The 13,237-nt window shown below is 43.6% G+C and overlaps 1 protein-coding gene across 6 annotated transcripts in view; it reads left to right on the top strand.

Annotated features, from left to right (window-relative positions):
- Positions 1-13,237, top strand: part of robo1 (roundabout, axon guidance receptor, homolog 1 (Drosophila)) — a 369,807-nt gene that overhangs the window by 323,786 nt on the left and 32,784 nt on the right. For 5 of the 6 annotated variants that reach the window (XM_039826488.1, XM_039826460.1, XM_039826486.1 and 2 more), the window contains 7 exons: positions 3,488-3,608; positions 4,815-4,953; positions 5,144-5,271; positions 9,644-9,652; positions 10,600-10,724; positions 10,963-11,134; positions 12,965-13,170. In XM_039826488.1, coding sequence (XP_039682422.1) covers positions 3,488-3,608; positions 4,815-4,953; positions 5,144-5,271; positions 9,644-9,652; positions 10,600-10,724; positions 10,963-11,134; positions 12,965-13,170 — 900 coding nt within the window. The remainder of the gene's footprint in view (positions 1-3,487; positions 3,609-4,814; positions 4,954-5,143; positions 5,272-9,643; positions 9,653-10,599; positions 10,725-10,962; positions 11,135-12,964; positions 13,171-13,237) is intronic. The other variant, XM_039826470.1, reaches the window with a different exon arrangement.

A 13,237-nucleotide genomic window follows, 5' to 3' on the forward strand; every position in this document is an offset into this window, starting at 1 on the left:
TGTACGTGACTGAACACTGTTGTGCACTGATCGCAATTCTAACTCCTAAACAGTGAGTATTCTTCGGCTCTGTTATTTTCCAAGCTGCACAGGCAGAAGATTTGGAGTCCGTGTCTGTCCACTGAGCACCATAATTGAAAGAAACAAGCGCATAATCTAGTTTAAGTGAATCAAATTATATCTGTTCCTGAGTCAAGTCAGTTACTGATAAGCACGAAACCTCTACGCCTCATATGCGTGGCCATGTGGCCTTTGGATTTACTGTTTGGATCATGCATTTATTATGTGTTTACTGTATTCACACTTTACTACCTATTTGTGCCCACTGTTGCACTCTAGATGGTATCTTAGGCAAAATGCAACATAAACTTACATTCAAGACAATGTTGATCTATTTGAAACTACCTAATGCAGTTAACTGTGGAGTGAGCGAGGTACTTTGAGGACAAAGCAGCCCAGGTTCAACTCAACCCACACACACACACACACACACACACACACACACACACACACACACACACACACACACACACACACACACACTTTTGTTATTTATAAATCATTTCTGTGTTAACTTCCATCCTAGCCCCTGTATATGTGATTTTGTGCTGAATGGGTGAACTCTTTGGAGTAAATGTTGTGAACACTGCTGCTGTAACACAGGCTAAATGACTCAGAGTTGTGTCCTTGTAGCCGGCAGCAGTGTTGGCCCTTCTGTGGAACTAAAAACAGGGTCTGGTAGATTTATCAGAGCTGTGTGGACCAGCTGGTGTTGCTCACTGTAAACTTCCTGTCAAGCACAAAACCTCACAGAGTGAGTGTTCCCAAATGACCACTTTGAAAGTAGCGCTAGACATCACGTATGACTATCTAAGTATGTGTAATCAACTGTGGTGACAGATGGGAGTCTGCACGGTCGCCTGTGGACACCCATGTTAACACATCAAGTTGTATTAGAAATGGGACAATCATGGGGCGATGTCCATAGTTTGTTTATGGTATTGTTAATTTGATACGAGTGAATATAGGACTTTAGAGAAGGGAGCAGAGGCTGGAATCTTTATAATGTGATGAACAGCTGAGCTCTTCAAAGCACCCTCCTCTCATCCAGCCTGCATTGTTGTGTTTGGTTCAGTTCATTCCTCCCACCATGCAACATGCTGGAACGTGCAGTCTCCTTGGTGATCACTGGTGATCAGAGCGAGGTCCCAAACCATTTTCTCTCTGTACTGCACTTTACTGGGATGGGTCGGCTTGGCTTTGGTGGTTGCAGCATAAAGAGGGAACGAACTTCAGAGAGAGGCGGACAAGCAGAAGCAACCCTTCTGTTTTTCTATCTATGTTAGTCAGCTGTGTGTGTAAACACCAATGAAAGGCTGTGTGCCGTCTCGCATATATTCATGACTTCATGTGGGGCGGTTGTGAAAAGTTTCCCACTGAGCCATAAAGAGTGAGGTAGGGCTATTGCCCTGTAATGCTGCTGTGCCACCACCAGCAGCAGGCCACATTTGTCAAACAGGTCTTTCACCAACAATGAGTAAAGGATAAATAAACAGAAACGGGAAAAATGCCAGTATTTAAGACTAGACCATTGTCTGCTGAGAGAAAGAGTTTGTTGGCTACATCATAAACGCACATTGTCCTCCTCCTTTTGTGCAATAGTTGTGGCTAATTATCAGCCTGGAAAATGAACGGCTGTGTGAATACCAACAGAATGCATGCTGAATAGAGGCTCCCCCATTATCAGCATTGCCAAATGACATGAGACAAAAGGCAACAGGATAGAGCCATCTCCCTGTAATGCAGGGATAATGGTCAGATTGTTGGGGCTTTCAGCAGCCTGTGTGCATCGCTGTGTTGTGTGGAGAGGATATGCATGCAGAGAAAAAGAGCACCGCTGCTGCATTCATTTACTTGCTCTCAGAGTCCCTGCTGCTCTGGCACTCCAAATATGCCTGTGGAGAATGGGAAACTGCCACAGACACACAGAGGTACGAATATGGATAGACTGGATGGGGCCTTAAGTGGATCCTCATGTCAATGCCCTGTGGACCCAACAGTACACCCCCCTCTTTCTCTGCTCTGTGGTCTGCCCTGACCTTGGGCCTTTGTGAGTGTCACAGTGTTTTAACTGGTAAGCCTTTCCTCAAACAAACAGTAACATAATGATACTTCAAACCCCTCCAGCACCACGGGGTGCCCTAAATAAGCCAGCCTTCCACAGCCTCTTCAAGTTCCATTGCCCTCCTGCTTTACCATGAATATTAAACAGGGGTAAAGGACTGAGGAATCCCTCAGAACCAGAAGAATGTGTGCAGTTGCAAAGTTGTCCTTCAAGAATAAGACTTACCATTACGACTGTACATTATAAAATCTAAAATCCATAAACACACCGTTTTTTTGTTTGTTCGTCATGTGCAAGTGATGAAAACTTGACTACAGAGTACAGTGACGTAGACTTACTGAGACGGATCATAGCTCGCAAGTGAACACACATGTAGGAGGGCTTGAGTTTAACATGGCAGTCACGCATTTGCAATATTGTGTGTCAAGCTCTCTGTCAGTGGTACTCTAATGAGGCTATCGATTACATGCTTGCAGGTGGTGGTCCTGGTCTTGCAAGCTGATGTGTGCATTTAAAACCTTAAGCCTCCGTCAAGGCAAAGAGATCATTGGTGCACCATGCTATTGTCTGTCTCTGCGCTGACTGCCATGGTTGTGAGCTGAGAGAAGGGCTGAGGGGCCTGTGCTGGGGCCGGGGCTAACTTTCTGACTGCCTGAGAACAAAGCATCTCCTCTGGCCTGTAATCAAAGCCCTGGGAAATAACAGACATGACATTCACCTGGACAAACACACATTCGCTGCTGGGTGTGTGTGCTGTTCATGTGTGCTCGTATGTATGTTCACTTGCTCTCACTTGTATTTGCGTGCACACACAGAGAAAAAAATCCAAGAAACCTAGTCTTTAAAACATTCCCCACAATAATAGACAAAACTGTCCTGAAGCTCTTTGAGGCGACTGAAAAAAGTGCTCGCAGTCCTGCAGTGCCTCATGTGTTCCCTCGGGGACCTGCGGCTGTGTTGGATTGGGAAAGTGTTCTTTGGCTCAGCTTACCCTGAGGAGGTTCAGACCGACGGATAGTGATTTAGACTTCGAGTGGAAGCTGAGTAGGAAACGGCAAAGCAAGCCTAGAGATAGAGTAGTCCAGTTTGTCTCTGGCTCTGTAAGCTCAGAGCAAAAACCCAATAGAAAAAAAATGCTCTTTAGCACCAAGCCATTATGTGTTTGTGAGTACATTGCATTATCGTGTTGTAATGGCCTTTTGGTAAGTAAGTGCTCACAGGCATTCTTTAATGCAATCAGGAAATGTTTTGTAATATTTGAGCCATGCTGTTTTCTGTTTTCTCTGTCAGCCACAGACCCCAAGTGTCTTTCCGACTCTAATATTGCTGTTTTTCCTCTTACCTCCTCTTCTATTCCCTCAGATACGCGGGGGGAAGCTGATGATCACAAATGCCCGGAAGAGCGATGCTGGGAAGTACGTGTGCGTCGGCACAAACATGGTCGGAGAACGTGAAAGTGAAATAGCTGAACTTACAGTGCTTGGTAATAAATCTTTGTCTCTGTTTTATAGTATTTAAATCTGTTGTCTACTTTACTCCCCGTGCACATCCAACCCTCAAACACACACACACACACACACATTTTCTGTTTGTCTACAGTGAGAAACCGAATCCAGATGTTAAGCTATGATTGTCTATCTCCCAGGGAACTAAATGGTGTCACTGACCTTTATCAGATAGCGTGTGAGAGGATATCCAATCTCACACTTAACTATGAATCCCACCCTGGCCCAGGCAGCTTCTCCCCTGTGACCAGCAGCTGCACCCTATTTCATCATGAGAGACCTCTGACCCCAATACTCTCTGGTGTCCCAAGCAGAGAGCATGTCCAGACTCCTGATATTTTATCACTAGCTTTTTTTTACTTCCTCCACCTCCTTTTCCTCAGTGACCTCCTATACAGTAATCTGTCAGAAGGAACAACAACGAGCTAGGTCGTAGCTTTGGTGTTTGTCCATATGAGTGAGTATCGTAACCCAGAAACTCTGGTTAATCATAAACCACCCTGGCTAGTTTTTGTGACCAAGTCTGGAAGGTGTTCAGGGAGCATCAGGAAACATCTAGAGAATATAAAATCTAAACATAGGAAGTGCTGTGGTGAGCCTGTAGTGTTTGATTTGATGACCAGAGAGTTAGAGCCAGACTTGAGGGTGATGGGGTTAACAAAATGACACAAGAGGTTAGGCTTTCTGTGTCAGGTCTTGTTCAGAGTCCTGTCTTCAATGAATTTAGTCTAGTCATGTGTAATTAAAACCATATAAATGTACCACAAAGTAGTAACTTTTTCCTGTCCTTAATGTTTGTTTTGTTTGACTTATGTGCGCTGTCTACTCCATATAGTCTAGGCTGTATTTTTGCCTTATTTAACCTTTGTTGTTAACCATGAATTGGCTATTACCTTGTTATTTCGTGTCTCTGTATGAAAACGAAATTAGATTATTTCACATTATTTCATCATTTCCATTCCAGGACCTAAAACTTAAACTTCTGAATGGCTTTTTCCACTGGGTTTTATTTAATTTTCCATCTAATTTCAAACTTAGCTCTAAAGTCTCACTATAAAGAACAAAACCAAGATTAATTGAGGGAATCAAAGCAACAGATGTAATGACTTTCACTTAATGGAAACGTTATTCCAGTAATCGTTCTGTGCTCCGACTTAAACGTGTGTGTGTTTTCATCTGTGCAGAGCGTCCCAGCTTTGTGCGTCGCCCAGGCAGCCAAGTGGTGTTAGTGGACCAAAGTGTAGAGTTCAGGTGTGAGGCCCGTGGGGACCCAGTTCCCACCGTGCGCTGGAGGAAAGACGATGGTGACCTGCCCAAAGGAAGGTATGACTCATCAACTGGTCCCCTTTCATCACACAGTACCTTTCTCCCGCACCCTTTCCCTCTCTTTGTTTGATCCACTGCTCGATTTTTCCCGTGTCGCCACCTGACGCACGTTGCATCGAGTCTCTGTGGATATAAAGCTTATGTGTACATGACGACATTTGATACATGGATACCTTTTTTAATCCAGATATGAGATTCGTGAGGACCACACCCTGAAGATCCGTCGTCTGACCTCGGCTGATGTAGGCTCCTACACCTGCGTGGTAGAGAACATGGTGGGCAAGGCGGAGGCATCGGCCACGCTCACCGTCCACGGTAAGACGGATAGAGTTACGAGATTTTCACACTGTTCAGTCGGCCAGATATTTCATATACAGCCCCTTGGACACCTGTTCTAAATTCATTTCCATTTGGGTTCATTGTGCAGCTTGATTCAAATGCAATTTAGCCCAGCCACATTGCAATAATAGCCTTCAGCTTTAGTGCCACACGGTCATCACTTTCAACTATTCTCTCTCAATTAGCTGATTGATTTCTAATAAAAAGAAACGCAAAAATCCATAACAGCTGTAGAGTTGTGCACATGGGAGCTCAACAGCAATCAATTTCATTTGCCCTATACAAGTGGCATTTCTCCGGAGGCCTGTCTTCCTTCATGTTTTAAGACATACAGTACTATTTGTGAACCTATGGAATATCTGTGCGTCTCCTGTGGCCCTCTCCATTGGAAGTCTTATTAACACAGTTGGAATATAAAGCAGCCGGTCACAGAGTGTGAACATTCAGAAAGAAACCATTCAGAGGAACTGGGGGCTGGGATCACCCCTAAACCCTCCTGAGAGTCAGAGGAACACAGGGGCCATTTAACGCCAAGCTAATGGGAATGTTGGGAATCGGGTGAGAGAAGAAGGGAGGGAGGGAGGAGGAGGCTCAGTGCATGGGAGATGGGGATTGGATGAAAGGACAGTGAGTACGTTGGTCTTGGTGGCGGCTCGCCAGTGATGCAGAACGGGTTGGGAATTGGGGCTGGGGGCGATTGTGGTGAAGAGGATAGAGGGGGAGAGAGGTTTTTGTGGTGAAGTCAGTCATATTAATGTCACTCCCAGCAGTCAACGCAGCAGAGATATAAAGAGACAAGGTGATTTTATCCCTCTGCCAACCCCCACCCGCAAAGACAGATACTTCATTTTCACATGGCTACCCTTTGCAATTATTTCTTCATTTTCTCCACCATACCGCATTGCTTAGATTGGTTTCAAGAGCAAGATTAGGCAGACCTGCCAATACACCCATCAATATATCTACTTCTCTTATTGCCTTTTTTCACTCTTTCCCTCTCCCTGATGAAAGCTTAGTTAATGAAAGGGAACAGCATTGATGCACCGGTTCAATAAGCTGTTCTCCTGGCTTAGTATTGTATTTGAAATGCTAAAACCTTGTCCTCAGTGGAAATGAAATGTCTTAACCTCAGGCCAATTCCCTGTTGCCTGCATCCAGAAGCAAGGCACTAGCCCTCTTTTTTATTTTTTTATTTTATTTTACACATTATGCCTTTCAACCCCTTATGTTATGAGAGTTAGAGAGGAATTAAACCAAAGTAAAGCACTTTAATTAATTACACTTCAGCAATGAAGAACCTCTGTCATACAATTAGGGGACACATTTTGATGCTTTCTTAGAGTGAAAGTTCAGGTGAGGGCATAACATGAATAATAGCAATCCTTGTTCTACACCCATGGTTAGATCGGACTGATGCCTAAACCTCCAAGCTTACAAAGTTCCTAGAAACCATTTCTATCTACTCCCTGAGCTTCATCCAGCCCAGGACATGAGGAGGCCAGGGAGGCTGTGGGCACTGAGTAGTCCTGCTAATTAAAGACAAGCAGGCCACAGTTCCATGCCCGGAAATGACATGCTTCTAATTACAGATGCGGGGACAGGAAAGGAAAGAAAGGCCGGGTAATTGTAGGTCTGAACAGGCTAAAGTACTGAAACGATGTATAGGTAGTAAGATGTCGCTGTAGCAGTGAAGACAACAGTAATGTGGGGGGCAGGATTTTAGTCTGTGGGTTTAGTGGTCAATGCTGTCGCTTGTACATCAAGAGTAAAAGTATGGCAAGATTGCCCAGCCACTGCATAAGAATAACTGTGCAGCTGAATAATATAATTTCTGTGGTAGGGAGCCACTGGCAGAAAGAAATACACCACAAAATGGATATTCCGATTTATGTAAGGCCAGAGTGGAATTAATGTAAATATTCTTTGAAGTAAAGTTTTTCTGCTAAATCTAATGTGATGTGTTAATGGACAATAAAACCAACTGAGTTAAAATTAGATTTTCTTTCCGAAAAAAAAAAAGAGCTTAAATATAGATGTCATTCCCTGCAGTATTTGCAATTTGTTTATCATTACAATATGGTATGTGAAAATGATATAAAAAATTATAAAAATACACAAAATTTTGAAGATATTCAAAGCTAATCCCTTTAAGGAGCTGGACAGTTTAGGAGAAGAATCCAGCTCTGTGTGGACAGAGGGGGAGTTTCACACCTTCCATGGTCAGATTGTCAGTGAACAATGTCGACATTGTGGACGTGGTGCCCTGGGCTATTTTTCTTTCAATGTGCTCTGCTCTCGTTACTACCCTAATCAGTGAATTACTGTCTTACACGCGTGTTTGTCAGTCTGCTACACCTCCTTTGGACTTATAAATATGTCAAGTAAAATATTTCAGTGATTGATGGAAAAAACGCATAATTGGCCAAGTCACCAGGCGTATTTATAGTTTCATCGTAAAATCATTAATCTAAGCCACATGAGAGTGTAGCAGTGAGATGGGCTATTAAGGCTGCTTAGGGTGTGCGTACATGCGAGAGTATGTTTTTTTTTTTTTAAGATTTAAGACTCGGACAAAGGCAAATGATCTGGGTCTGGTGTGGTTAGATAATGTGTATGCTGTATTTTGTTAATTAAACATGACCAGTGGACTTCCACCAAAGGAATGTAAATACATTGTTTCAGACTGCATTGGACAGAATTCAAAATGTCAACGTTTTATTTTTTTCTCAGCTGGTCAACTTTGCCGTTAGCAGTGATTTATGTGTAGTAAGGTCTTGAATGGAATGGTAGTCCCCAGAGCAGCGTTGCTAATAACCCATGTAAAGGGTCTGGAAGGAGACTTGGAACTGGTGCCAAAAGAGAGCGAGTGAGAGGAACTTTTCTGTCAGACGACTGTGTGCTGTTACAGCCATGATAAATACCAAATCCCTGTTGGATGCCACATATAGAATGGATGCATTGTATTGTTCTATCTCTGTATCATCTATGCATTTATGTTAACCCTCGAATAGGCACTCATTGTGTATTACTCACTATCACTGACACTGGTTCTTACTTGTCAGACATGTCATAAAACTTGTGAGAACCACATTTTAGTTGATATACAAAATCTCTGAGGACAGAGCATTTAAAGCATGCTACAGACCTCCCAGTGGGAGATATGATTAATCATGCTAAATCCTCTGCATGCAGTCTTACTACTAGTGTTGATGTCAGGCCTACTGAACAGCAGTACTGCTCAAATCCCCATTAATATCTCTGCTGTGGTCTTTGGTGTACAGCCTGCCTCCTATTGGGCTGGAGGCCACCATACTTGGTGTGTTTTCCCTCAGCCGCTCTGATCAGCTGTTTGATAGAGACTCCTTTCTGCGCTTTGAGCTAGCGGAAAGTCCACAACAAAGTAGACTGGTCCGATTTAAGACTCACCTCTCCCTCTAGGTCCACAACTGTGATCACAGCAGCATGGGAGAGGTAGGGTTACCTAATTAAAGGCTTAGACACACATGAATGCATGTGTGTAGGTGTTGTAGGGGGTTTGTGTATCTGTGGGTGTGTAGGTTCTCATGGTTGTTTGCATCTAGAGCCTCTCGCACACGGATAGCGGTGAGCGTCTTCTTCTGAGAGCGTTTGATGCTAGTCTTATCTGCATTTTAAAGGCCAGCGGGGGGGAGAGGGAGGGGCTGGTCATTACTCTGACTGACAGCGTTTATGTTTCCGTGGGAGCCGTTGAAGCAGACAGATTAGATAAGGTGAGTGATTGGCCGGAGGAGATTTATGGCCAAAGAGTGACAGTTAACATTCACCTTGTGGTTTTATGAACCAGGCCTACATTTGTGAGGCTGTGTTTGAGGGACTGTGATCCAGCTGCTCCTCAGGGTGCTCTAAACCTCATTAAGGGTACAGGGACATTCACCTTCACACAACACCTGGAAAGAAAGGAACAAATTAAACAAAGCATTTTGTTTCCTAAGCATAAAACATCTGTCTTGTGTGTTTCATATTGCCATTTTAATGTACTTAATCCAGCGTTTTTCCTGTCCTTGAGTGTGTCCCAAGACTAATAAGGAATGTTGAATCGGATGGTTTCTTGTGTGTGTGCGCATTTTTAATGCATTCCTGATCACCCATGGTAATTATTCTTTGCTGTGTGTATCATGTGGTCCCTATGCTTTGAGTCGAGGGTGAAATATGACATGTCTTTTAATCATAGCATAATAATAACATGACTATTTGTTCCCATGTACATCGCATTGTTATTTTTCTTATCTCTCCTCTTTATGTCATGCTGTTTATTATTTATGTATTCATCTTTGGGTTTTTTGTTGTTGTGTTTTTGTTTCCTTTTTAGTCATGTCTGGTAAGTTGAAATGTCACCCGTCACCTATTCACCGCCCTGACAGAGACAGGAAGCTGTCACAACCCCCCTCCATCCTCCTCCCATCACTTCTCCACCCACCAATCAGCACTCATGTTTCTGTTGTCATGGGCAACAGTGACAAAAGGACATTAATGGGTAAAAATATGCTCAGCTTGGGCCTCCAAGGTAAAGCCGCATCATTTCATTATATTATTTCCTTGTTTTTATGCATTACCAAACACCCCATCTTATTCATGGACACATTATGTCTGTATTTCAAATGACAGCTTCCAGATCGCCTTATTTATCTAATACACTGCCCCTGTATAAAACAAATTAAAATGTTTGCTGATTTATAATAGTAGATGACCTATTCTAGGACCTCTAGATTCAGGGTGTGTGTCCTCACATAGATGGCCTATAGACCAGCAAGGCCTAGTGTCACCGCAGAGCAGCATGGATAACCTTGGGCCAAGACAACACACTTAGTCTGAAATGGAATTTGTCATTAAGATGCATGGATACCGCATACTGGTTGAGGCCTGTGCTATTGGAGGGTATCAGCATGGACAGATGGCTCAAATTTATTCCCCATTTCCATGTAAATTTTAACGGTCCGTGCCCTTGCCCATGCAAATGAGTTGGGCATGGGAGTAACCATTGTTATTTCTATTCATTACAACTATAATATGCCTGCTTTTTGAATTTGATCAGTGTACTGGTTAATCTGCTGTGCACACACTGTGCACAGTTTTAAAAAGAGAACCTGAATTCTTAAGAACATATTTGAATTAAGGCCACCATACAGTAACTGCAGTCAAATGCCTTTTGTCTTTCATTCAAATAACCCAGACCACTTGTAGCTTTAACATCATAATAACTATAATAATATACTTTGGTGTGTTTGTCTATTCAATGGCTAACCTTTCTCATGGCTGTCCTTCCAGTGCCCCCGGCATTTGTGGTTAGACCAAGGAACCAGGTGGTTGGGGTTGGCAGAACTGTCACCTTCCAGTGCGAGGCCACTGGAAACCCACAGCCAGCCATTTTCTGGCAGCGGGAAGGCAGTCAGGTAAACAAAAGAAATATGACAAAGGTTTTCATTTCAAAACACTCTTTATCCATTTGGAGACCATGCTAGCATACTCATTCAAAGCTTTGGAAAGAACTATTTTGTAGTCACAGTTCACTTGATAGCTTGCATGCATATGCCATTTTGGAGTGAAATCTTCAACCTCTCCAATTAACTAGCAAATAAATAGCCATTAATAAAAGTCTGACTGTATGTGATCTGTGTGCATCCCCGACAGAACCTGCTCTTCTCCTACCAACCTCCTCAACCCTCCAGCCGATTTTCTGTATCTCAGTCTGGGGACCTGACCATCACTGATGCTGAACGCTCAGACATGGGATACTACAGCTGCCAGGCTATCAACACTGCTGGCAGTGTCCTCACCAAGGCTCTGCTAGAGATCACAGATGGTAAGCAACCTTCTTTTAAACACAGTTTCTGCATACAGCAAAGTCTCAGAGGGAATTAGAAGAACACTGAGAGAAAACTTGAGTGGATAAATATTGGTATTTCAGATCATCTTTGGCTCATGAGGATAATGCTGTTCATCTGAAAAGCCGTGGTTGTGCCGTAGAGCATATTAATATCCGAACTGAGGTTTGTGAGGTTCGGTCTGGCCTGTCAGTGTGTTCCTGTCAGAGGTAGAGACTCTCTGGTGCCTGTGCACCCAGACCGTGGCTCAGTATCTGGCTTCGATGGCTTCACACTGGCTAATGTCTCCTTCGGTATTCCATGGCTGGCTTGCTGCTGTCTACCGTTGGAAGACTGTGGCTGTGTGGTGAGGTCTGGATTGGTTCCTCTAATTACTCTGCTAGCCAATCCCTGTCAGCCTGGTGGACTAACCTTGGCTTCTTTTCCATCATTCCCACAGAGATCTGGGCAGCTACTGTATTATTTTGTCAATGACACACCTAGATCCATCCCTTTATTTACCAAATGTCCTTCTTCATTTCAGGGCCTACAATGGTATGCTCCATCTTGCGCTCCTCTTCTCTCTCTCATTCTGCCATGCTCTCTGGATAATAATAACAGTTATTAAAGTGAGCAGGCCGCTCTGAGGCCACCACTTCTCCGCAGGCAGATCTGGTAATTACAGGTCATGCTGACAATGTTTTAGTAATTGCACCATCCCCGGCACAAAAGCAAAGACAAAGCGGCCAAGAGATTACACCGCAGCATGGTTCTGAGGATCTCTGCACACATACATACATCATTATGTGTTGCCTTTACACTGTGTTAGGTATTAATTTGATTGCTCCTAACTGAATGTAAGTTGCTAGTAAATCAGTGGGGCTGACAGCAATGGTCATCAATAGAGCTGTAAATGATAATAATAATCAGAGGGAGGCAGACAACCTATAGCAGGAACATGATGAATCACACGCAGTAGAGACAAAATAAAAATGAAGAAATGATCGGGTGCGTCTAATTAAAGTTTCTCCCACATCTCTCTGCCTTCAGCCTGCTTACACTCGAAGTCCAATTATTGTCTATTTTTTTGTCACACTTCCTGTTTTAGTCATGGGATAGTCAGATAGTAGAACAAAGCAGGAAGTTGGAAGCTTTGTATTGTTTTATCTTTATACAGCAAAAAAAAAGAAGTTGTGTAAGTGCGATCAAATGTGCCAAGTCTCAAATTTACTTTGCCTCCTCTTCCCCTCTTTTCGCTGCACATGACTGCCTTTTCCTTTCTGTCAAATACATGCTTTCTGTCTATGTCTTTGTTGTTTGTGTGTACTGTTTGAACACCCAGGGTTCACATGCTGGGAGGCAGGGAGGAGGAGTTTAAATGTCGTCATGCTGATAACATTGTTCTGGCTAGATGTGTTTTTATGCATTTTCTCCCCTTGTTTTGTGTTTTATGGCTGGGGGATGGGCCAGGGGATTGTTGGCCGCTAGCATTGATATGGGTAGTGCCAAGCGTCTGTTAGAGCTGCAGCGAGAAGCCTGAAGTATCTGAGGCTGTTTTGTTTTAATCACGCTGCTTTTACTTGGCTAAGTTTGACTCCTGCTGCTGAATGATTAGAAAATTGTTTCCAGTTCTTAAAATTGGATGCAATTCCTCTCCCACTACCTATGCAGTTTTCACATGCTTACATTGCTACATGCTGTTTGGCAGATCCTCTGCCTTTTGTGTGTTTTCTCACACAAGCTGAATGTAATTGTCTGAATCTGCTGTTCTGCGCCACAGTTTTTTCTCCCTCCACCTTTTCACATTATTGCTCATTCTCCTTCCACAGTCGTGTCAGATCGCCCGCCACCAGTTATTCGACAGGGCCCAACCAATCAGTCAGTAGCTGTGGACAGCACAGTGGTCCTTAACTGTGTGGCAACAGGGAACCCTACCCCCACCATCCTGTGGAGGAAGGATGGTGTCTTGGTGTCCACTCATGACTCCAGGGTCAAACAGCTGGACACGGGCGCATTGCAGATACGCTATGCAAAGGTAAGACACCTGCTGCTCACATGTACAAACATGCTTAGATCCCTTTTTAACATCAAGCAAAGTACAC

This window comes from Perca fluviatilis, chromosome 2 (genome assembly GCF_010015445.1).
Source record: "Perca fluviatilis chromosome 2, GENO_Pfluv_1.0, whole genome shotgun sequence".
Lineage (NCBI taxonomy): Eukaryota > Metazoa > Chordata > Actinopteri > Perciformes > Percidae > Perca > Perca fluviatilis.